The sequence below is a fragment of the Hyaena hyaena genome, unplaced genomic scaffold, assembly GCF_003009895.1.
Source record: "Hyaena hyaena isolate Hyena2069 unplaced genomic scaffold, ASM300989v1 scaffold_896, whole genome shotgun sequence".
NCBI lineage: Eukaryota > Metazoa > Chordata > Mammalia > Carnivora > Hyaenidae > Hyaena > Hyaena hyaena.
In genome coordinates this window covers 257,357-284,086 of record NW_024081528.1, presented here as the reverse complement: position 1 = coordinate 284,086, position 26,730 = coordinate 257,357, and the positions used below count along the sequence as shown (strand labels likewise).

The window sequence follows — 26,730 nt, the reverse complement described above, 5'->3', positions numbered from 1 at the left end:
GGTAAAGAGGGTGGAGCTTCAGAATGAGTTGAGCTTTTGTATAATTTCAAATATGTCTAAGAATATTAAGAAATAGGGGCACCTGGGTGGCTTAGCTGGTTAAGTGACCAACTCTTGGTTTTGGCTCAGGTCATGATCTCATGGTTCATGAGTTCAATCAAGCCCCACATCCATCTTCGCAGTGTGACAGTGTGGAGTCCGCTTGGGATTCTCTCTCTCTCCCTCTCTCTGCCCCTCCCTCCATTCATGTGCATGCACTCTCTTTCATCGAAATAAAACATTAAAAAATCAGAAACTTGGGTTACCTGGGTGGCTTAGTCAGTTCAGTGTCCGACTTGGGCTCTGGGCATGATCTAGCAATTCTCGAGTTCGAGTCCACACTGGGCTCTCTGCTGTCAGTGCAGAGCCTGCTTTGGATCCTCTCTCCCCCTCTCTCTGCCCCTGCCCTGCTTGCCCTCTCTCTTTCTCAAAAATAAATAAACATTTAAAAAAATTTTAAAAAGTAGAAACCTAATTTGTTTAAAGATGAGTTTAAAGTAGGGCACCTGGGTGGCTCAGCTGGTTAAGCGTCTGACTTGGGCTCAGGTCATGATTTCACAGTTTGTGAGTTTTAGCCCCATGTTGGGCTCTGTGCTGACAACTTGGAACCTTGAGCCTGTTTTGGATTTGGATTTTGTGTCTCCGCCTCTCTCTCTTTCTGCCCCTCCCCCACTTGTGCGTGCTTGCTCTCTCAGAAATAAATAAACTAACTTAAAAAAAAAGATGAGTTTAAGGTTAAGAGTGCTGTAGTGTTTATATTTTTATGAAATATAGGAATTGAGATTGGTGAATATAATTATATTTAATATATGAAAAGGTTCACTTTGTTCTTGTAAAATGTAATTTAAGAATGTTAATTTTAAATCAATAGTTCATTGTTTTTCCTTTTGTCTCCCTGTAGAGCTGCTCAGATTCTTGAGGGGTATCCAGTTCTTTATTATACAAGGTTTGACCTTTTGAATACAGATATTAAAGCATCCTGGTTGGTTTGAGGACAATTCTTAATATAGTGAGTTGAACTGAAATAACATTTCTCTTTCAGATTTAGAGAATTGTTCAAAGCCAAATTGGGATTACTTGGAGAAAAAAAGGGTGATGATGATTTAATTGCATTTCTCTTACATGTGAGTTTGTCTTTTTTTTCTTATATTTGAATTACTATTCTTGAAGAATTGATATTTATAAATATAATTGTTTTCATTAGCTCATGGAAAAGACAGCGGCTGATTTTACAATGACATTTCGGCAGCTCAGCGAGATTACTCAAAGCCAGTTACAGGAGCTCAACATTCCCCAGGTAGTAATTTGTAACATTTATTTTTCTCTTAATTCAGTTTTCCTTAACAGATTTATTGAGGTGTAATTTCAATACCATAAAATTCCACTGTCCTGAAGTGTATAATTCAATGGTTTTTTAAAATTTACAGATCTATGTGGTTATCACAATTCTAGAACAATTCCATCACCCTAAAAAAGATCCTTCATGGGGTGCCTGGGTGGCTCAGTCAGTTGAGTGTCCGACTTCAGCTCAGGTCATGAATTCGTGATTCGTGGGTTCGAGCCCTGCATTGGGTTCTGTGCTGACAGCTAGCTCAGAGCCTGGAGACTGTTTCGGATTCTGTGTCTCCCTGTCTCTCTGACCCTCCCCTGCTTATACTGTCTCTCTCTCTCTCAAAAATAAATAAAAAACATTAAAAAATAAATAAGAAAGATCCTTCATGCCCATTTGCAGTTAATCCCCATTTCCACTCCTAGCCCCCCAATAGCTACTAATTTATTTTGTGTCTCAGGGTTTTCACTTTCTAGATATTTCCTATAAGTGAACTCATACAGTATATAGTCTTTTGCTTCTCCATTAGCCTGGTTCTGAGGTCCAGCCATGTTGTTATCTGTATTGGTAATTCTTTCCTCTTTGCTGCTGAGTGGTACTCCACTGTACGGATAGACCACCTTTGGCTGATGCACTTACCAGTTGATGGACATTTGGGTTATTTCCACTTTTTGGCTACTGTTGAGTAAATACTGCTCTGAACGTTCATATACAAGTTTTGGTGTGGACATATGTTTTCATTTCTCTTGGAAAGATACTAGGAGTGGAAGTGCTGGAATTGCTGGATTGTTTAGTAAAATGTATGTTTGATTCCTAAAGAAACTGCCAAACAGTTTCTAAAGTAGTGGGCACTTAACTCAGTTTTAAAAGTATGTGTTGACTTTTTATTTCAACATGAACACATTGCATTTGTGAAATATTATGGGTACTGCCACGATTCTTACTTATTATAGATTTTTAGAAACATAGGTCTATTTCGAAGGTCTGTTAAAAAACAAAATTCAGCTGTATAAATTTGGAGATCCAGGGCGGTTTATTCAACAATTCATGAATGGGGCAGCATCCCATCTAGCAAACAGAAAGGAGCTGGGTGGAGCTGTACAAAATGGGGGACTTTCATAGGCAGAAGGGGACCGGAACAGGGAAAGAGCAGATTATCTCATCTTTCCGGGGAAGGATGGAAGGGGCTATCAGGTGGATTACCTCAATACTGCTGACCAGGGAATTCCAGCTCACCAGTTAAGATTACCTTCCTGGGGGGAGGTTGAAACTGCAGTTAGGGCAGGTATTAAGTTTTGGTTTGGTGATGTGGGCTTAGTGCAAGTGACTCCATTTTGGGCCTGTTGTTTCTTTTTTGAACAGGTTTAAGTATTTTATATTGTAATCACTGTTTATTATTATTTTTGAGATTAAAATTCAGCCTTATTTTTGAAATTTCAACCCCTTCATTATAGCTCATGATATTCTGTGCCTAGGTAATGTGATTTTTCTATAGCCTCACAAATGCATTTATTCAATAAGCTCTTCCTGAGAACCCACTATTATTAAGAACTCACTCTGGGACAGGCATTGTCATAAATGCTTTACAAAGTAATGAAAAATTAATAATAATAATAACACGAATAGGTAGCATTTATTGAGTGCTGTGTTCCAGGCACTATTCTAAGCATTTTATATGTATAATCTGTGCTATGACATATGGGTAGGTACCATTGTTATTTATGTTTTACTGATAAAGAAACTGAGGCATGGTGAGTGCCAGCTCACACAATTAGTAAGTGGCTGGCTGGATTCAAACACAGGTAGTTTTCCCCAGAGTCCATGTTCTCAACCTCTGGACTCTGCATTTTTTTCACATGAGCCCTTCATGGTAAGTAGCTCAATATAGTAATAAAAGTAAGTTTTTGTTAGCTTTCAGTTTATTTTCTGTCAATAGGTAAACATCACGATCTGATTCTCATGTTTACTCATGCCCGATGAGGCCCCTTTGAAAGGCATTTTCATGCTATGGAGCACTTAATCTGTAGTTATAGTGCTAGGATTTTGTGTTAGAGAATGTGTGGAGCAGTGAGGAAACCCTCTTTGGGCCTCCTCAATTTGCCCCACAAATTAAGTTTTTAAAAGTAAATTATACATTATTTAAAGGAAAGCTTTTGGTAATATTAGTATTTACACGTAATCTCTATTAGAACTTTGTTTTTTTTGTATCTTGAATCATGCCATTATATGGCTTTCCATGAATTATAACTTTAGAGTTGAATGTTATATAGAGAAAAGGAAGGGGCGCCAGTGTGGCTCAGTTGGTTAAGCATCTGACTATTGATTTCTGCTCAGGTCATGATCTCACGGTTGGTGAATTCGAGCCTCACATCAGGCTCTGCACCAAGAGCATGGAGTCTGCTTTGGATTCTCTTTCTCTATCTCTGTGCCCCTCCGCTGCTCACACATTCTCTCTCTCTCTCAAAATAAATCTTAAAAAATTTTCTTTTTAATGTTTATTTTTGAGAGAGAGAGAGAGAGAGAGAGAGAGAGAATGTGTGTGTGTGTGAGAGAGAGAGAGAGAGAGAGAGCAGGGGAGGAGCAGAGAGGGATACATAGAATCCAAAGCAGGCTCCAGGCCCTGAGCTGTCAGCGCAGAGCCTGATGCAAGGCTCGAACCCACGAATGGTAAGATCATGACCTGAGTCTAAGTTGGAGGCTTAACTGACTGAGACACCTGGGCACCCCAAAAATATTATTCTTTTTTAGTACTACTTCTACTTGAAATAGCATGTCTTTAAAAAAATCTGGATAAGTTATTATTAAAGAATATAATTTAAAGTAATATGAGGTTAAAATAAACTGAACCAATATTAATATACTAACGCAGGCTGTTATTACATTTTCATTTAGCAATTCTGGGCACTGAAGGTGATTTCCACGCACAAGCTCTTTCCAGCCTGGGTATCCCAGTACCTTCTGAGACTGAAGAGGTAAGGAAATCTAACCACTTCCAGTAAAGCATGCCACGTATTACTTTAGCAGAGTCAAGCCATCAAGCCTCTCTTCCTTCAATTCTCCAACATTTCCTTTCTATTGCTGGGTACTTTGCACCTGCTGAGGTGTCCACAGCAACACCTCCCCCATGCAGAGAGCACCTGTCTGTTCACTCAACTCTGATTAACACTGTTCCCCAAGTTCCTCAGTCCATGCACTAAATAAAGCTCTGGAGAAGAGCTCCTTAGGCTTTTATCCATGCCGATTAGTTGTCACCTCTTCTACGTTTGTGAGAAGTTACTTTGTTTCATAAATCACAATGAATTACTTGGGAATAAAGACATTGTAGGTAGTGGCCCCTGAAAGGGAGAGACTGGAAAACCACAAGAAGACATAGCTCTTCCCAGTTTAATGGCCTCCTCAGGGCTATTTATTATAAAGATGATCATGATTAATCAAGAAAAAGCTAAATTATTTTTAGAAAACCATGTCTAAGATAAGGAAAAGTATCAGAAAATTTAGATATTTAGACAAAACTGTTTTTTAATTGGTAAAATAAAAGATTTGGAATTAGCTAAAATAATTAAACAAGGTAGTATTATATATATTGTTTAATCAAACTCAGTATTTTCTATTTTCCTTTCAGACACTGATGCAATGTTACTTTTAAATGTTTTTTTCCCAATATTTGTCTTGTGAAGTAATTCCTACCTTTTTGAAAAAAAAGCTATGATGTAAAGAGACAGTGGTTAATTTTGTCCTTTGCTTTATTCTTGTTAGTAACAAGAATGATTCAGATTCTGAAAGAAGAAAAAGAATGACATGTGAGTAAGCCTTTTGATTTTTTCCACTTTAAGGATTATCACATAAAAGCAGCATTCTTTTGAAAGCCAGAAGTAATTGAGGGAACTGGGGGGTTATTTTTGTTTTTGATTTTGATTTTTTTTGGCTTGTTTTTAACTAGGATAATTCTACTTGAGTGTATTTTTGCGTTAAAGTGTCATCTACAAGCTTTCCTAATGACCTTTGACACAGTATAATAGTTCTGCTTTTAATAAGTTTGCATAATGATGTTAAAATAATATAGTTCTTTTTAAAATTTTATTTGAGAGAGGGAGCTCATGCATATACTAATGGGGGAAAGACAGAGAAAGGGAGAGACAGAGAGAGAAAATCCCAAGTGGGCTTTACACGCAGTGCAGAGCCCAACGCAGGGCTCCATCCCAGGACTTTGAGATCATGACCTAAGTCAAAATCAAGAGTTGGATGCTCAACTGTCTGAGCCACCCAGGTGCCCCTAAAATAATATAGTCTTAAGAGATGGTTGAGAGACAAGGTAGTTTGGGTTATCATGGAACGAAGTCAGTTTTGGGGGTCTGGCAGATGAATCTTGTGACTTTTTAGCTATATGATCTGAAAAATACTTAGCTCTCTTAGCTCTCTGCACTTCAGAGTCCTTAGTTGTTGTATAATGGGGATATTTTGCAGGGATGTTGTAATGAAGAGTAATAATATATGTAAGGTATCTTGTTGCAGTGCCCGGGCACATCCAGTAAATGACAGATCTAAAAATAAATCATCTCTAATATTGATTTCAGTTTACCATGTGACTTCACGTTGGTTTGGTGGAGAAAACAATGGAAGTTAGTTCTTTTTTACAGTATGGATTCTAACAAGATCAAAGAAGTTAAGACAGAAGGTCCTAAGTCCCTGAGCACCCCTGCCTCACTTAGGACTTGTATAGAGAGCTGGTGTGTGTCATCAGGTTGGCCGATTCATGTGGATGAATAGATGATCCTCACATTTCATGTTAGGTTAGGGAATGAGATTGCTTCTTGAACTTAAGACCTTATTGTAAAAATCAAACTGAGTTTAGTTTTTACAGGGACGTGAGTGATCTCTTTGGGGCCCAGCATGGATGTGGTTGCCACTGGTGCAGTTGGTTGTACAGAGTTTGTTTTTTGTTTTTTAAATTTTTTAATATTTATTTATTTTGGAGAGTGAGAGTGAGCATGAGCAGGGAAGGAGCACAGAGAGAAGGTGACACAGTATCTGAGGCAGGTTCCAGGTTCTGTGCTGTCAGCACAGAGCCTGATGTGGGGCTTGACCCACCAGCCATGAGATCATGACCTGAGCTGAAGTCAGGCACTTAACCGACTAAGCCACCTAGGGACCCCGTGGTTCTACAGAGTTTGTAAGCCAGCTCAGATAATGGACACTCAGCAGTTAAGAGAAAGAAGAAATGGAAAGAATAACGTGGTGGCAGTCTTTAGTATTTGGGTTTGGTTATGACAGGATGGATGAGACGGTAAAATAAATTTCAGTGAATTCAAGGCTGCAGCTTTGAATTATGTTAGAGAAATAATAATTGCTGAACAGTGGGCTCTCAAGGAAGGGAAAAAGATAAATTTCCACAAAGAGCAATGGCATGATTAAAAGTTCATAATGATAGCTCAGTTATGTTTTTAAAGGCACACTCCCATACCTTATTATTACACACTTAATTGACATGAAAACGCAAATATGTAAGAAATTACACAAAGTCATGTAACGATGTGTATCAGATATGTGGAATTAAAGAATTGTACAGGCGAGAAGAAATAAAACATCTGAGAAGAGTGGCCTGTGTAGTGAAGTCCGGATCTTCATTTCCCTTAGGGAGTCTTCATTCCTGGGTATGCTCTTGACCTGAGTTTATTTTCCTCAGAGAGGCAGTACAGCGCGGACTCCAGAGGCGGGCTGGCTGTTTATTGCCTGCATGTTATTAAGCAGGTCATTTGATTCCTCATGCCTCCTTTTCTCTTTCTGGTACATATATATACTTTTTAGGGGCTTTACTGAGGTGTCATTTCCATAAAATTCATTCATTTTAAGTGTACAGTGATTTTTTTAAAAAAAATTTAAAAATTGTGCAACCATGACAATCCAGAGTTATCCAGTTGATTTTTTTGTTTCCTCACCTATAAAGTGCATTTACATCATTGACTTTTGCACAAATTGGGGGAGACGGTAGTTGGCACATAATAAGTATTTGATAAGCATCAGCTATAATACTAGTATAGAGTGCATTTAGTAGCTTCATCACAGGGATATTGGGAAGACTGGGATGATTTTAACGTTTTCTAGAAACCGAAAGACTAAAAATATATTGCTGTTATATATTGTTTCAAAATATTAAAAAAATCAATAGGAGAGTAGGGGAAGATTTAAAACTTTTTAAAATAAGTGCTCCAAGTTGCAAGCAATGGGAATATCAAAGATGAGTGTTTTAAAAATCTAAGAATTTTTTTTTTTTTAATTCTGCAAGATTTAGGGGCGGCTGGCTGGCCTAGTTGGTTAAACATCTGACTTCAGCTCAGGTCATGAACTGACAGTTTGTGAGTTCGGGCCTCGCATTGGGCTCTGTGCTGACAGCTCAGAGCCTGAGCTTGCTTCAGATTCTGTGTCTCCCTCTCTGCCCCTCCCCCACTCGCACTCTGTCTCTCTCTCTCTCTCAAAAATAAATAAAGATTATAAAAATTATATTATGCAAGATTTCTTATTTCTAAGCCTGCAAATAGCTCTATGATCATAAGCCATCAGAGGACATTGATCTTTTCTTTTATGTCACACTGTGCCACCCAGCCCAGATCATATTAAAACTTTGTTTAATAAATGCTATTGATTACTGTCCTTACTATGCATTCAGGCAAGCCATTGCAGCTCCAGCATTATGTGAGTGGATTTCTGCAATAAAGCTCACTTGGTTATAATTCTGAAAATGCATCAGTGTAATTCAGCTTTCATTGTGCCCAGTAGTGAATTTGTGGCACACGCTCGGGAGGAGCTTTATTTGTCCTTAGAACACAGCTATCTTAGAGCTCAGGGCCAACTGTGTTGAAATCCTGGGATTGAGCCTCATAATAAAATACAACCGTAGGCATAGTCCACAGGTATAAATTTAAATTGTGGCCTCAAGTAAATATTTCAGACCTGAGCTTTTGTAGATACTAGGATAAAAGAAAAATTCCCTTCTTCATTCTTCTTCCTGGATATTAAAAAGAGACGGGCACCTGGGTGGCTTGGTCAGTTGAGCATCCAATTCTGGATTTCGGCTCAGGTCATGATTCCAGGGTTGTGGGATTGAGCCCCATATTGGGCTCTGCACTGAGCATGGATCCTGCTTAAGATTCTCTCTCTCTTTCTCTCTCTCTCTCTCTCTCTCTTTCTTTCTCTCTGCCCCTCTCCCTACACACACGTACTCTCTCTCTCAAAAAAAGAAAAGAAAGAACAATGCAAGATGCTGTATTTGAAATAATTTGTCTCTTCAATTATTTTAATAACAATTATGAGAATAAAATGTATTTTTACTTTTATTAAATTAGATAAATGATAAATATAATTACCATTTTCCAGTTTCATTGCTAGCCTATTAGAGATGAGTTGAACTTAACAGTTTGAAGTGCTCAGTGTTTTATGGACATTCAGTCTTCTTTCTGATCTACCGATCTCTTCCAATTGATGGTAGCAATGGCATGCTTTATTTATATTATATTGCCCTCAGTAAAACATAGCCTTAAATCTCTTGACAGCGCTAAATTTACCTTTTCAGAATGATATACTAAGCCTGTATTCTATTCCCTTTTTTTGCACCATCACATTGTTTAAAGCTGAGACTTCAAACATGAATTTGAGTCCTGCTCTTACGTAGTCAACACCCTAGTGATCAGGGATTACTACATTCTATGTAACACTGGCTGGGCTTGTGTGTGGACATGATCCTTGTTAACCCACTGCTTCACATTTTATTGCCAAAAGAAAACTTTCCAAAAGAAAGTTCCCAACTAGATACAAATGTGCAAAATTAGATAACTCCTCAAAGGATCTTATAAACATCTATAATTATCCGATTTTCAAGTAGTTTACATATTTATAACTTGGTCCAAAGCACTTCTGCTTGTAGCAGAAATTCCCAGTATGTTTTAATAGTATTTTACTGCCAGGTTTCTATGAAATGTGTATCAAATTTGACAAACTTAATTGGAAGATTTTTCTCCCTTGGCCTCAGCGAAGCGCTTCCACAACATCCCTTGCACATTAGTTTCCTTTTTGTTTAAAGATTGTGCATATAGATATATTTTTTGTGTACACATGTTTTCATTTCAAAGGAGTTCTGTATGAATTCTTTAAAATTGAAAAATGCAGGGGCGCCTGGGTGGCTCTGTTGGTTAAGTGTCTGACTCCAACTCAGGTCATGATCTCATGGTTTGTGGGTTTGAACCTCACGTTGGGCTCTGTGCTGACAGCTCAGAGCCTGGAGTCTGCTTGGGATTCTGTGTCTCCCTCTCTCTCTGCCCCTCCACCACTCACAGTCTATCTCTCTCTCAAAAATAAATAAAACATTAAAATTGAAAAATGCAAACTTGTAGAAAGACTAAAGAAAGATCCCCTGTATTTGAAACACAGTTACTATTTACTTTTTGATATATTTACTTCTAGTCTCTTTTTCTGTGTGTATTGATTAGGGAAATATTTAGTGGTAATCATACTATGGTATAATTTTAGATCATTCTTTTTACCAAAAATAAATAAGGCATTTTTCCTTGCTACTTCATTCTTTATAATGTAATATTTTCAATGGCTGGATAGTATTTCTTAGAAAGGTTATACAATGTTTTACTTAAGTATTCCCCTAATACTGAGTATTTAAATTGTTTCTAGTTTTCCCTAATGTAAATAATACTTTTTAAGTTTGAATTTGTTTTCATAGACTATGCTCCTAGAGAACTGCTGGGTCACAAGGCACTTATATTATTAGATTATCTGTCATATCATGGCAGATCTTTAAAACCAAGTTGAAAGGGAATTTGTATGTTTCTGCTATTCAAGTAGCTTGGAAAACTGTTAAGAATCACAAAATTGGGATTTCTGGAGTCTGCTCAGAATTTCTGTTCCCCAGCGGGGATAAGCATCCTTCCTCTCCACTCAGTTGATAAATTATTTTGGAAAAGGCTCATCTCCAATAAAGACATAGTTTCTGGATTTTTTTAAATGTGCCATTATTATAATACCTTTAATATGAAAAAATGTGTGGTTACTATCAAAAGTATAAATTTATAAAGAGTTTTGCCTCAAGTAACCTTTCATGCTTGTCTTGGCAGCATGAACTTTAAGCAGTCCCACTAAGTCAGACCTTAATTCTGAGCTTGAAGATGTTAAAAGTAGCAACTTCTCTTCCCCGACCTCCACTCAGGCTGTGGGGCCTAATTCGGATGCATTCACTACTTTCTCCAGCTTTAGGAAATGCTTAGTGCAGGGCACCTGGGTGGCTCATCGGTTAAGTATCTGATTCTTGGTTTTGGCTCAGGTCATGTTCTCATGGTTTGTGGGCTGAAGCCCGATGTGGGGCCCTGTGTTGGTGGCTCAGAACCTGATTGGGATTCTCTCTCTCTCTGCCCCTCCCCCACTCTCTCTCAAAATAAACAAACGTTAAAAAAAGAGAAAATACTTAGTGAACTGAACATGGTGAAAAAACCTGAAGTAATGATGAAACACTGAAGAGAAAAACCAAACCCTGAATTGCTCAAAAAAGTGTTTTCTGTACCATAAGATAATAGACACTATACATTGTTTATAAACAATCAATATTGGGTGATGCTGATCTTTGCTTCTCATTTGCACCTTCCAGCAAAGTTTTTAAAGTGTATCTGATTTTGAGGGTGATTTCATATTCCTGTCTGGACTTAGTAACTTAGTGTTCCAAAACATGTGCTTTCCTCCGAAGCTGTTAATCCTAGGTACGTGCTGAGGAACTGGATGGCAGAGTCCGCAGTGAGAAAAGCAGAAAGGAATGATTTCTCAGAGGTAAGTTGTTTATATTTATTAATTTTAAGTATTTTAAGCACACTTATTTTGTTCGCAGACTTGCGAAACTAGACAGTGGCCAGCAGCAGCTTTTCCTTCTTGTTGCCTGGTCTCTCTTGGTTCATCAGTAAATCTTTTTTTTTTTTTTTATTTTTAAAAAATTTATTCTTTAATGGACTTAAAATTTTAATGATTCATTTATATCATATATGTACATTACTTGAACTTCTGAGGGTCTGATGCTGCTGCTGCTTGTTGATGTTTTGGAATTTTGGATTTCAGTCTGTGAAAGCAGTGAAGCCTGATGTAAGGGTACATGTCTCCAGAGGGAATTCACTTTTCTCCAGAGGGAAGTACTTTTGCTTCTGCTGGGTGTGCAAGGCACTAGCAACGTGGGTCCACTTAAATGCATCCTGACAGCAGCGAAGATGAATGAACTAGGTCTAAATGCATTTGTGTGGATGACCCCTACATGTAATGTTAAGCAAAACAAGCAAGTGGTGAGGAGTAATATATATACATATGTATATATACACACACACACCCCACATGCTTGTTGCCACTTAAATACAGAGTAAAACATGCAAAATTTTATGTAACTTCAGGGTGCATGTGTGTATAATAAAAGTAACAGAATGAATAAAGATGATAAATAACATCTTTGGACCGTGGTTACTTTGAGGCAAGGAAGAAAGTTGTCTTAGGGAAGGAGACTCCTGTTGGTCTCCAGTCATATTGGAAATGTTTGATTTCTAAAGCTGAGTGGAGAATACACAAGTGTTCATTGTACTGTTCTGCATACTTTCTTGTCTGCTTCAAATACTTCACAATCAGTTATTTTTAATGCCATGTATGTAATATATTTTTTAGAAGAGGAACAGCCTTGGAGCGCCTGGGTGGCTCAGTCAGTTGAGCATCCAATTTCAGCTCAGGTTGTGATCTCACAGTTCATGGGTTCAAACCCTGCATTGGGTTCTGTGCTGACAGCTAGCTCAGAGCCTGGAGCCTGCTTCAAATTCTGTGTCTCCCTCTCTCTCTATGCTCCTCCCCTGATTGCATTCTCTCTCTCTCTCTCTCTCTCTCTCAAAAATAAAATAAACATTTAAAAAGCTTAAAAACAAAAGGGGAATGGCCTTGGCATTCATGCTGTCACTCTGTGTTGTACTGGAGTAGGTGTTATGGACGCTCATGCCTTCTTTTCCTCAGAATCATTCTCTCCACAGTGTGTGCATGGTCACTACCAACTGATAAGGGTTGGCATGAGAGAGAAACTATTTTTGCTATTTCTAAATTGGAACTTGCATTAATTTTTTAATTTTAAAACTATATTTCAGTAGTTCGTTTAGCTTGACAAATCTAGGTTTTCATTTTAGAAAATAATTTAAAATATAATCTTTTTTTAAATGTTTATTTTTGAGAGAGAGAGAAAATGAATGAGCAGGGAAGGGGCAGAGAAAGAGGGAGACACAGAATCTGAAGCAGATTCCAGACTCTGTGCCCGATGCAGAGCTTAAACGCATGAACCATGAGATCATGACCTGAGCCAAAGTTGGACGCTTAACCAAATGAGCCACCCAGGCGCCCCTAAAATATCTTTTTTATGTATGGTATTAAAGACAAAGAGAAGGGAGAGAACTCAGTATTTATCTTTAAATTAGCCTAAGCTGGGGAAATTAAGCCTTGTGGAATCAGTTGTTTTGTTGGCTTGTTCTCCTTCCTTTTGTATCTTTTGTTCCTTCCTTGTTTTCTTCCTTTCCTCAAAATTCTATTTGAGGAAGGATGCAGTACCCACCTTGGCTGGGGAGGTGTCTTCCTAGGTTCAAGTTAACATTCAGAGTCACAAAACTATCACAGGCTGCTTTTAACCCCGCTCAGCTCAGAAAGGTAGATGACGGGGGTACCTGGGTGGCTCAGGTGGTTAAGGGGCCAACTCTTGATTTCGGCTCAGGTCATGATCTCATTGTTCATGAGATGGAGCCCCATGTCGGGGAGTGTTGACAGCACGGAGCCTGCTTGAGATTCTTTCTCTCCCTCTCTCTCCCCCTCCCCTGCTCATGTGCACGCTCTTTCTCGACCTGTCTCAAAAATAAACATTAAAAAAAAAAACACTAGGAAAAAAAAAAGACGACAGAACGGCTTACCAGCAGGGCAGCGTCAGCTCCTCATCTGCAGCCCGGTGTGGCCGCAAAGCTCAGGTGTGCACAGACGAGGTCCACACTGGGAAGCCACAGGGACAGCCCTGGGTTACAGCCTCATACTCCATAGAAACCAGCATCTCCTGTAACAGCTGCATAGGCACATTCTTCAGTGTCCCTGTGAGTGACCTGCCTTATCCTGAGTCACCACACTAAAGAAAGCCCAGAGCGTGTGGTCAGGCATTTATGGTTCTCCCATGCAGATGCTGCTTGTCGGTCATAAGCAATGTGATTGGTGATACGGTTGTCATACTACCTTATCAAGTTTCCAAAGGAACAGACCTAGACAGTTGATTAAGGGTTAAATTCTCATGCAGGAAAGGAAAAAGATTTTGTTAAACCTCTAGATGGGTAACCGTTTACACGCACAACTTGTGTTTACCTGTTTACATCAAATAGTTCTTGAGAATCTATGTGAAGAAGTATGAAAATGCAGTCAGGGAGATTTTCAGCTAGCAAGGGAGATTAGAATAGGTATAAAACTAACTTCGGTAAAAGTGTACCTATAGAAAGCACCCTGGGGGAAGCACCCTGGGGGAAGTTAAGAGGGGCACGAAGAGCACCATATTGATGATGATATCTTCCTACTTAAATATTAGTAATATAGGAATACCCTTTATTTGATCTCTTGGTGCTTTCTTAGTATAGATAATCATGCACCTTTTTCTATTAATAGATCTAAGCATTCCTTTATTAATAACCAAGGAAATGATAAACCACCAAAAATATATTTTAATTGACGTATGGTTGACATATAACATTATATTACTTTCAGGTGTACAACATAATGATTCAGTATTTGTATATATTGTGAATTGATGACCACATTAAGTGTAGTTAGCATCCGTCACCATATATAGTTACAAATTTTTTTCTTTTGATGAAGCCTTTTCTGATCTACTCTCTTAGCAACTGCTATGCTGTATTATTAACTTTAGTTATCATGCTATACATTACACCCCATGACTTATTTGTTTTATAACTGGATGAAAATATACATTTAGATCCTAGAATTATTGTTGAAAGAGGTGTGTTTTTTGATGCCTCACGTTATTACCATGGGTCAAAGTGCAAATGAGGAAGTGGCAGGAGTTGGAATCCAGGCCCTTGGTTTGGAAAGACTGCAAACCACTGACATTATTTTATTTTTGTAAATATCTTAGAAAAGTATAATTGTCTTAATGCTGTGAAAGAATTGTGTAATTAGCAGGATATATGTATATATATGTATGGTCTTTTTGAGAGGGTACGTATTTGCCCTCCTGTTTTAGCACAAAACTAGTACTTAAAGGAACTGTGTGTGGAATAATAGAAATTTTAAGTAGCAACTATAGTTGAAATTTTAATAAAACATAAAATGTTTAAACATTTTTAAAGAAATTTCAGTTTAACCTTATCATTCTGGGAATTTGGAAAATTGATAGGTCCCGAAGAATAAAGTCTGTATCTATGTGCTTCAATTGTTCACCAGGTCCATCTTCTCCAGCATGTTCTTCGGCAGCCTTTCCAGAAGCATTCTGCAGCTGAAAGAGCAGGCTACTCCTCACCTACTCCTTCTTGGGCTAAAGACCTCAGAGTTAGCTGCTCATCTTAATTTAGGTTAAATTAATGAAGAAGGGATATTCTATCATTGAACTCAACATAGAATCATCTATTTGATAAATTCTAAATGACCATCTATGTTTTTATGACAGCCTCACATTTCATAAAAGGGATTATACAATATATATATTTTTTTATCAAATAAGCTGGATCTATTCTTTGAACATCTTTGTGATCATTTTTGTTCTAATCAATAGGTTTAATGGAATAATAAAGTATGGTAATCCACATGAGATATGCTCAATAACTAGAAAATCTTACGGTAATCTTTTAATGATTTTATAAGCATTCATCTAATACAAACTAGGTACCCAGGATTGTGGGGCATATCAGTTAAGTAATATAGTTTAACTGCTATCTTAGAGCTTTTTCATATATGATGGTAATTTTCAAACATTAACCAAAGTAAAGAGAATAGTTTAATGAATCTGATTTACCAACCAGCTTCTTAGTTATCAACACCTGATCAATGTTATTTCCTCTACATCCCTAGAAACTTCCCCTCATTCCTAGTTATTGTTTTTAATTGAGGCATAATTTTTATATCCCGTGTATTTTTTTTAATGTTTTATTTATTTCTAGGAGAGAGAGAGAGAGACAGTGTGAGCAGGGGAGGGTCAGAGAGAGAGGGAGTCATAGCCTGAAACAGGCTCCAGGCTCAGAGCTGGCAGTCAGCACAGAGCCCGACGCGGGGTTCGAACCCACGAACTGCGAGATCATGACCCGAGCGAAAGTCGGACGCTTAACCGACTAAGCCACCCAGGCGCCCCTATCCCGTGTATTTTTAAGAAGTTCCCACCTGTGTTTCATGTAACTTACAAATATTTCTGTGTGCAACTCCAGATGTTTAATGATTTGAAACACATACCATTATCACCTCAACACAAATCAACAGCTCCCTAATGCATCAAATCAAATAACCAGTTTTTGGAGTTTTAGAAGTTATTTTCACCACTATTATTATTTTACAGTTGTTTGTTTGAATTGGGATCCAAGTAAGGATTATACATTCAAATTAGATGACAAAATCTCTTGAGTTTCTTTTGAGATCATTGGGTACAGCCACCTATATCTTTTTTTTTCTTTCAGTTTTTTGTTTTATTTTGGTTGAAGAAACCAGATCATTTATCGTACAGTGTGTCCCAGGGCCTGCATTTTGATAACTGCATCTCTGAGGTATTAACATGTTGCTGTGTCCCCTGTATTTCTATAAGGCTTCAATTTATGAAGGAATACTTGCTATCAGAAGGCAAGTGTTGTACACGTCCACCAAGAAGTACATATAGGCTGTCTGTTTTTGTGATTTCAGTAGCCACTGACAATCATCACCTAGACTCAATGACTTAGTAAGCTGCAAAACAGTAATCTAATCGTATTATTCATTTGTTAGCTGGAATCCTTCACTAACAGAAAACTTTCCATTACTAATTATTTGGTTATCCCAAGGTACAGAAAGGCAAAGAGTTGGTTCCCAAGCATATTCCAAAGACAACCAGGCGGTTTGTTTTTACTATCATTATGAATTCTTGAATTTAAGCACATGTTATGTTTTACACTATTGCAATTATTATTCTTACTGATGTACAAATTGTCCCATATATGGCCAGTGAGGTTATATTCATAATGTCTCCCTGTGTGCATGATCCTGGAAGTTTTTGATAGCTTCTTTATTTTCTGGGTTAGTAAGATGTTCCAGGTCCATCCTGTCTGTGTATTTCTTGCCTTAGCCCCAGAACCTGTCATTTTTCTAAGGAGGTCCCATTCAGGGAAGTGAGATTTAGAGATTGCAGTTTGGATGCTTAATGCTTTGTGAATATTTGAAACTCTTTACAAAGCTTGTTAAATTACAGCAGATATCTGAGTTGTAAACTTTCTTTCCTAAAATTAAATGACATGAACTAAGAACACAAAAATCCCCAAATAGCAAAAAGATACATTATTAAACTAAAGAAAAGTCCATGGAGCGCCTGGGTGGCTCAGTCGGTTAAGTGGCTGACTTCAGTTCAGGTCATGATCTTGTGTTCATGACTTTGAGCCCCATATTGAGCTCTGTGCTGACAGCTTGGAGCCTGGAGCCTGCTTCGGATTCTGTATCTCCGTTTCTCTCTGCCCCTCCCCTGCTTGCTCTCTGTCACTTTTTCTCTCAAAAAGAAAAATTAAAAAAAATAAAAAAATTAAACTAATGAAAAGTCCTAACCTCACAAAATTTTAAGGTAATTATTATTTTTTTACCTGTTAAAGTAATACATGCTCATGTAAAAAATTTTTAAATAAAGAAGTATATTGAATACATGTGGAAGTCTTCCTTCACATTTTACTTCTTCCTCTTTCCTATACCCATTCTGTGTCTCAGAGATAAATATAAATTTATGAGTCTTGTATCTTTCAGATTTCTGCCATACATTTACATACCTATCTGCAAACATACATATATATGTGCACAAGTTTATGTGATTAGGGACATACTTGACATATTGTTCTGTGAACTGGATTAATTTATATATTAATGTTCAATATGAGTATGTGCTGATCTTCATTTGCTTTAATGGTTTAAAAATATTCCATGGTATAAATATACCATATTTTGTGAAATCATTTACATATTTGGTGCCCAATTGTGTTTCCAGATTTTTTTCCATTATAAATATAGCATCTTTGTCTGTATATCTTTGTAGAGTCTTACAAATAGAATTAATTGGGTCAAAGGTATATGCATGAAAAGTGTTTATATGAACTGCCACACTGAACCCCCAAAAGGCTTTACCAGTTAATATCCCCAATGATGTATCACAATACCAGTTTCTTCACACTTCAGCATTGAATTTTATTTTTTGAAAATTAATTTTTTAAAAAATTTTTGTGAGAGACACCGAGCGTGAGCAGGGGAGGGGCAGAGAGAGGAGACACAGAATATGAAGCAGGCTTCAGGTTCTGAGCTATCAGCACAGAGCCTGATGCGAGGCTTGAACTCACAAACTCAAGATCATGACCTGAGCTGAAGTCAGATACTTAACTGACTGAGCCACCCAGGCACCCCTGAATATTATTGTTTTATATATTTTTCCCAATCTGATACATGAAAATTTATTATTTTATTATCAATTATTATTTATGTAGCAGATAATTTTTGTTTTTCTTGTAGTAAATACTGTTTCTTTGTCTATTATCAGTATTTTATTCTTTAATGGTATCATTTTAAACAGGTTTTAATTTTCATATATTTGAATTTGGAAATTTAAAAAAGTTACTTTTGGATTTTATGACTTGTTTAATCTTGCTTAAAATTTACAAAAAATATTCCCTCATATTTTCTTCCAGTAATTTTAGAGTGTGTACTTTTAATCCCTTTGAGATTTGATTGTTTTTTTCCACATTTACAGATAGTGTCCCAATACTATTTGTCAGGTTGTTTATCCTTTTCACACATTTGAACTAAAACTTCTATTGTATATTAAGTTCTCATATATTTGAGCTCACTTCTACACTTTATTCTATTCTACTTTTTTCTTTTCTAGCAATACAATTCTCTTAATTATTTTGATTGTATATTATATTTCAACAGTCTATCATTAATCTTTTAAAATGTTTTCTTTGCTATTTGATTATTTAAATGAATTATTATGTTCTCAGCATTCAAGAGTCTCTCATGGTTTGCCTTCCTCCCTCTCCCCAACTGTTTTCCCCCTTCTTCTCCCTCATGGTCCTCCGTTAGCTTCCTCCTAGTCCACCTATATGTGCAAACATATGGTATTTGTCCTTCTCTGCCTGACTTATTTCGCTCAGCATAACACCCTCAAGGTCTATCCATGTTGCTACACATGGCCAGATTTCATTTTCTCATTGCCATGTAGTATTCCACTGTATAAATATACCACATCTTCTTGATCCATTCATCAGTTGATGCACACTTAGGTTCTTCCTATGTTTTGGCTATTGTTGAGAGTGCTGCTATTAACATTGGGGTACATGTGCCCCTATGCATCAGCGCTCCTGTATCCCTTGGGTAAATTCCTAGCAGTGGTATTGCTGGGTCACAGGGGAGTTCTATTGTTAATTTTTTGAGGAATCTCCATACTGTTTCCCAGAGGGGCTGTACCAGTTTCCATTCCCACCAACAGTGTAGGAGGGTGCACATTTCTCCATATCCTCGCCAGCATCTAGAGTTCTCTGATTTGCTCATTTTAGCCACTCTGACTGGCTTGAGGTGATATCTCAGTGTGGTTTTGATTTGTATTTCCCTGATGATGAGGGACGCTGAGCATCGTTTCTTATATCCGTTGGCCATCTGGATGTCCTCTTTGGAGAAGTGTCTGTTTATGTCTTCTGCCCATTTCTTCACTGGATTGTTAGTTTTTTGGGTGTGGAGTTTGGTGAGTTCCTTATAGATTTTGGATACTAGCCCTTTATCTGATATGTCATTTGCAACTGTCTTTTCCCATTCCGTCAGCTGCCTATTAGTTTTATTGATTGTTTCCTTTGTTGTGCAGAACTGAGGGCTGATGGGTGTGGGGTGAGGGAAAGGGGGGTAATGAGCATGGGGGAGGGCACTGGTTGGGATGAGCACTGGGTGTTATATGGAAACCAACTTGACAATAAGCTAAGAAAAAAAAAAGAAACATAAAAAATTTAAAAGCAGGGGTGCCTGGGTGCCTCAGTCGGTTAAGTGTCTGACTTTGGCTAAGGTCATGATCTCATGGTTTGTGGGCTTGAGCCCTGCATCGGGATCCACGCTGACAGCTCAGAGCCTGGAGCCTGTTTCAGATTCTGTATCTCCCTCTCTCTCTGACCCTCCCCTGCTCACACTGTCTCTCTCTCTCTCAGAAATAAAACATTAAGAAATTTTTTTAATGAAAAATAAAATTTTAAAAAAATAAATGAATTTTTATGTTTCAACTTTCATAAATCTTGTTGAGATTTTGACTGGGTTTATATTAAATTTGTAGACTGACTTGGAAAGAAATGACATCTTTACAACACTGTGTTTTCCCATCTGGAAACATACCACAGACATTCTTCACTTTGCATGGTACTGCAGGACCGTAAAAATGGCCATGCAAACTAAAACTCTGTAAACTGATCTTAATAATCAATGGAAAAAATTATGATTGTTTTGTGATCATCAAAAATCTTTTAGTCAAAACCTTAAAAACTTTCACCATGGCTATAGATATACAGGGAAATAAAATAGTAAAACCAGTATTTACTGCACATAACTTAAAACTTTAGAAACATTGAGAAAGTGTTTTCTTTGTAAGAAACTTGTAAGAGCAGGTTGAAGAGTGCTTGCCTTCTTTCTTTGTCATATTACTCATGATATAGAGCAAGGATCTTCTCTATGCTCTGGTGAGTTCCCACTATTTTTCCTATACCTCCATTTATGTTCTACTTGAATTTTTCTTTCAGCATTTTTCATTTATGTATTGCAGTTTCATCTTTATTGGCCAATTTCCCTTTTCAGTGATCGTTTTTATAAAATGTTATGTGGGTTTACCACTGGCAGACAAGGAGCCAATCCAACTACACACTTTACTGTGTGTGCATAAGCTGAATAACAAATATACAGTGATCAGTCACTAAGAGACTTTGAAAGAAATGATGTGATTGGCCATTGATCGTGGCATTCATCTGTTTTTTTTTTTTAATGTAGTAATTTGTGCACTGTAACACTAACAGCAAAGTTTGTAGTTTACCCAATTGCCCACAGTTATAATACCATGGTAGCAAATGTTGGGGAACTACCCAAATGTAGTGTTCCTTAACTAAATTGTGGTAATTGGAACTTGTGCATGTAGGAGCTATGCTGTCTGTACCATTTTCAGACCTATTGTAGTTTTGTTGATATTTTGAATGAGATCATTTTTCATACTACGTTTTCTCAATGGGCATCACTGGTACATAGGACAGTTTTTGGTTTCTATAGTTTATCTTGGATCTAGGCATGTTGTTGAATTCATATTTTTACAGCTTTCAGTGGATTGTTTTAGTCTTCTTTGTTTTTAACTAGATACATCATCTGAGAACTGAAAATTTTTGTTCATCTGCAAATGACTGAAAGTTGACTAACATTGTCTTAACCACGTAGAAGCTTGTTTGAGTCACATAAAGGGAAGTGTACAACACAAGCATTCTGGGGCTGGTACAGCAGCTCAGCAATGCCCTGAGGGGCCCAGACTTTCCTTTCCATTCCCCCATCTCCTTATGGCATTGAGTTGGTTCTCTGCTTGTTGTCTCATGGTCACTAAATAACTGATGACCTCCAAGCTGTGACCCTCAGTCCAGTCAGGATGGAGGAAAGGAATGGGGAAGAAGCGAGGATGCCTGTAACAGGAAAACAAAAATCCTTCCTAGAAATCCCCAACGGCCTTTTACTTACATCTCATTTCTATTTTTGTATTTCATTGGCAAAGACTGGGCCACATGACTACTTCTGGCTGCAAAGGGAGTCTAGGAAACTATTTTTAGCCAGGTAGGTTGCAATTTCAACTAGATCTTCTGTTAATTAAAAAGAAAGGGAAATTGGATACTAGGTCGATGAAAACAGTGTCTTTTCATTGCATTCTGTGATTATGAGACCACAAGTTTTCCGTATCTTCTTGCATAATTTGGTAATTCATGTTTCTTAAAAAAAAAAGTCTAATTCATTAAGATGCTTAATTTTGTTGACATATGTACTATTTATTGCCTTATAACATTTAATTTCTTCCATATCTGTAATTTTGTCCCTGTACTTTGTTTCTAAGCTTCTTAATATATGTTCTCAATCTCTTATCTTTGATTAAATTTGTTAAATCTTAGTCTTTTATGTTGGTCTGAAATTTTCAGGTCATCTGTTTTCTTGGTCTTCTGTTTCATAAAATTTTTATTTTTCTCTTTATAATGGACATCTTTCTAATTTCTTTAGGTTTATTTTTTAGTCTTTTGGCTTTCTTGGTTTAGAAATTAATTTATTTTCTTTATCTTGTTTTCTAATACATGAAATTAAGACTATAAAATTTCTGGTGAGTCTTGTATTGGCTATTCTTGTGGTCATTACCTGCTAAGTAATTGGCATTTTTCATATTGATTTTATTTTTAATTTAAGCGTTCTATGGAACCAAATAGGTTGGCTTGTTTTTGTTTTGGCTATTCTTTATGTAGTTATTTATTTTCCTTTGTGGCCAGAGACTATGACATACATTATACCAATTTGGGGGAAATTTGGCTTTTTTTCTATCTGTCCTAATACATAGAAAAAATAGAACTATTTCATGTATGTTTGATAAGAATGTGTATTCTCTAAGTTAATGTAAATACTATTTTATTGGACCAAAATTTTCATTCGTGCTACTCATTCTTACTTACTTTCAATTTAATCTAGCTGTTGGATTTTTGAAAAGATGTATTACAAGTCTCAGAGTTAGGAACCCCAAGGAAGTCCTGTCTTAGATGCCATTCCTACACTTTTGTGGGTTTTATCTCCAGGAGTTACACCAGGTTCTCACAGTCAAGATCTGAGAAAAATCCCCTCATGTTTCCAGCAGGGAAAGAGGGAAAGTAACCATTTTGAAATATGCCAGAGCATTCTATTCTTTTTTTTTTAAATTTTTATTTTATTTCTAGGAGAGAGAGAGACAGCATGAGCAGGGGAGGGTCAGAGAGAGAGAGGGAGACACAGACTCTGAAATAGGCTCCAGGCTCCGAGCTGGCAGTCAGCACAGAGCCCGACGCAGGGCTCGAACCCATGAACCGCGAGATCATGACCCAAGCGAAAGTCGGACGCTCAACCGACTAAGCCACCCAGGCGCCCCTCTATTCTTCTTAACAAGCCCTGCCCTCAGGAGAAACTATTTTACCTGAGCCTAACCTACTGAGATTTTTACCACAGCCTAACTAACCTGGAGAAAGGGAAATACCCAACTCCAGCCACCAGCAGCATATCATATTCAAACTCTAGAGAATCAAAGATGAAGAAATCCCAGAAGCTGTCAGAAGAATAAAACATCTTAAATATGGGGGAACAAAGATAAGAATTACATCTGACTTCTCAGAAACCATGCAAGTAAGAAGAGAATGGAGTAAAATATTAAAAGTATTGAGAGAAAAAAAACCTACCAACCTAGATAGATTTCTGTGTCCTGCAAAATTATCCTTCAAAAGTGAAGGAAAAATAAAGACTTTCTTAAAAAAAGAAAAGAAACTTGTCACCAGTAAACATGCCTTGCAAAAAATGCTTAAAGAAGTTCTTCAGAGAGAAGCAAATGATATATGGTCTGACACTCAGATCTACATAAATAAAGAATATTAGAGAAGTAATAAGTGAAGATAAAAGAAAGTTTTATTTTTCTCATTCTTAATTTATGTAATAGGTTGTTAAAAACAGCACTAGCAACAGTGTATATTAGATGATTATGGCTTATGTGTAAGTGAAATGAGTAACAGTAATGATAAAAAACAGGAGGGAGGAATAAAACGTATTTTGTTATAAGGTACTTGCATTACCCATGAAGCAGTGCAGTGTTATTTGAAAGTGGATTTGGGGGCACCTGGGTGGCTCAGCTGGTTAAGTGTCCAACTCTTGGTTTTGGCTCAGGTCATGATCTTACAGTTTCATGGGTTCGACTCCCCCATATTGGGCTTTGTGCAGACAGCATGGAGCCTGTTTGGGATTCTGTCTCTCCCTCTCTCTTTGTTCCTCCCCCACTCATGCTGTCTCAAAAATAAATAAACTAAAAATAAAGTGGATTTGGATTACTTGTAAATGTATACTGCAAACTCTGGAGCAACCACTAACAAAGTAAAAAATATATACATAATCGATGTGCTAAAAAAGGAGAAATAATCAAAGAAAAAATGGAATCATATAAATGCCCCATTAAAACCACAAGATGCAGAAAAAGAGCAGAAGACAAAATAAATAAAGAGCAAGGGCAACTAGTAGAAAACAGTAACAAATATGGTAGATATTAATCCAATTATATGAATAATCACTTTAAACATCAGTGGTCTAAATGCACCAATTAAAAGACAGAGATTATCAGAGTGGGTCAAAAATCAAGACCCAACTATATGCTGGTTACAAAAAACTCACTTTAAATACAATGACACATACAGATTAATATTAAAAGGGTGGAAAAAGATACATCATGCTAACAAAAACAAAAGAAAGCTAGAATAGCTATATTAATTTCAGAGCAGACAACAAAGCAAGAAAAAATATCAGGGATAAATAAAGTCATTACAGAATGATAAAAGGTCTTATTCTTTAAGAAGACATAATAATCTTTAATGTGTAAGTGCCTAACAACAGAGTCAAAACACATTAGGCAAATACTAATAGAAAAGAAAAATAGATGAATCCACTATTAGAGTTGGAGACTTCAACATGTTTACATCAGAAATAGGTCCAGCAGGCAGAAAATGAGTAAGGACACAGTTGAACTAAGCACCATCCATCAGCTGGATATAAGTAACATCTATTGGCTGTTCTATGTGATAACAGCAGAATACACATTCTTCTCAAGCTTACATGGAACATTCACCAAGAAAGACCACATTCTGAGCCATAAAACACAGCTTAACAAATTTAAAACAATATAAATTATACCATGTCTGCTCTCAGATTGTGATGGAATTAAAATATAAATCAATAACAGAAAGATACCTGGAAAATCTCTAAAAAATTTGGAGATTAAACAACATACTTTTATTTTTATTTATTTATTTAAAAAAATTTCCCAGTGTTTATCCATTTTTGAGAGAGAGAGAGAGAACATGAGTGGGGGAGAGGCAGAAAGAGACAGAGACACAGAATCCAAAGCAGACTCCAGACTTACAGCTGTCAGCACAGAGCTTGATGTGGAACCTGAGTCAAGGTCAGACACAACCGGCTGAGCCACCCAGGTGCCCCTAAACAACATACTTTTAAACAACACATAGGTCAAAGAAGTAACCTCAAGAAGAATGAAAAAATATTTAATAGAAATGAAAATGCCACTTATGAAAATTTATGGGAGGTACTGCTTAAAGATTTGTAACACTGAATGCAGAGTAGAAAAGAATGATCTAAAATCAATACTCTGACCTTCCTCCTTGGAAGGTCAGAAAAAGAAGAGTAAATTAAGCCCAAAATAAGCAGAAGTAAAGAAATGAAAAAGCAGAAATCAATGAAATTGAAAACCAGAAATCAATAGAGAAAAATCAATAAAACCAAAACCACATGCTATATCAATAGATGCAGAAGCAAGCACTTGACAAAATTCAACAGCCATTCATTATAAACAATATGAACAAACTAGGGATAGAGGGGAATTTTCTCAACTTTCTAAAGAACATCTACAAAAACCCTATAGCTAACATACTACTTAATGGTGAGAAACTAGAAGCTTTCCTACTAAGATCAGGAACAAGGTAAGGATGTTGCCTCTCACCACTGCTTTTTAACATCATACTGGAAGTACTAGATAATTTAATAAGACCAGAAAAGGAAATAGAAGGTATATAGACTTGGGAGGAAGATAATACACAGTTATGTTTCTATGTAGAAAATTAAAAAACAATTGACAAGAAAAAAAATCCTGGAACTAATTAGCAATTATAGTAAGGTTGCAAGATTCGAGGTTATATGCAAAAGTCAACTGCAATTGCATTCCTATATGCCAGCCACAAACAACTAAAATCTGAAATTAAAAATACCATTTCCATTAACACCCCCAAAATGAAATACTTAGGTACAAGTCTAACAAAATATGTATTGGATCTTTGTGAGGAAAACTACAAAACCCTGATGAAACAAATCAAAGAAGAACTAAATAAATGGAGCGATATTCCATGTTCCTGGGTAGGAAGACTCTATAGTCAAGATGCCAGTTCTTCACAACTTGATCTATAGATTCACTGCAATCCCCATCAAAATTCCGGTGAGCTGTTTTGTAGATATTGACAAACTGATTCTTTTTTTTTAATTTTAAATAGTTTATTGTCAAGTTGGTTTCCATATAACACCCCGTGCTCATGCCCACAAGTGCCCTCCTCCATGCCCATCACCCCCTTCCCCTCCCCCCCATCAGCCCTCAGTTTCTGACAAACTGATTCTTAAGTTTATATGGAGAGACAAAAGATCCAGAATAGCCATCACAAAATTGAAGAACAAAACTGGGTGACTGACTACCTGACTTCAAGACTTATTATAAAGCTACACTAATTAACACACTGTGGTACTGGCAAAAGAACATACAGATTAGGAAAACAGAATAGAGAGCTCAGAAATAGGATCACAGAAATACAGTTAACTGATCTTTGACAGAGGAGCAAAGGCAATACAGTGGAGAAAAGACTCTCTTTTTACAAATGGTTCTAGAAGAGCTGGATATCACATGTGAAAACAAAATCTAGACAGAGACCTTATATATTCCACATATTAGACTGTGCTAGATAGAGAATCAGTGGGGATTACGATCTGATTAGTTATCTAGAATACATAAAGAAAGGGAAAGCATACAAAATTAAGAGATATGAAGGACAGTTAGAAGGTCTGACATACATTTCACTGCAGTACCATAACTGGATAAGGAGAGGCAATATTTGAAAACAAAATAGATGAGAAGTTTCCAGATTAGTGAAATCCACATATTTGTATAATTAGGAGCCTCAATAGATCCCCAAGCATTCAAATAAAAGGAAACCCACAGTTGGACGCAAAGCAAAGTCTTAAAATCATCCAGAAGGGGACAAAAAGATGTCCAAAATGAAATTATAACTTGACAGCCA

General features: G+C 37.0%; 1 protein-coding gene across 2 annotated transcripts in view; it reads left to right on the top strand.

Moving 5' to 3' along the window:
- Nucleotides 1-15,130, top strand: part of LOC120222617 (protein adenylyltransferase SelO-like) — a 36,684-nt gene extending 21,554 nt beyond the window's left edge. Inside the window, exons 13-19 of one of the 2 annotated variants that reach the window (XM_039220506.1) lie at nucleotides 941-985; nucleotides 1,082-1,163; nucleotides 1,244-1,336; nucleotides 4,262-4,341; nucleotides 5,126-5,169; nucleotides 11,109-11,188; nucleotides 14,855-15,130. In XM_039220506.1, coding sequence (XP_039076437.1) covers nucleotides 941-985; nucleotides 1,082-1,163; nucleotides 1,244-1,336; nucleotides 4,262-4,341; nucleotides 5,126-5,169; nucleotides 11,109-11,188; nucleotides 14,855-14,977 — 547 coding nt within the window. In that variant the 3' untranslated portion in view covers nucleotides 14,978-15,130. The remainder of the gene's footprint in view (nucleotides 1-940; nucleotides 986-1,081; nucleotides 1,164-1,243; nucleotides 1,337-4,261; nucleotides 4,342-5,125; nucleotides 5,170-11,108; nucleotides 11,189-14,854) is intronic. The other variant, XM_039220507.1, reaches the window with a different exon arrangement.
- Nucleotides 15,131-26,730: the final 11,600 nt, after the last annotated feature.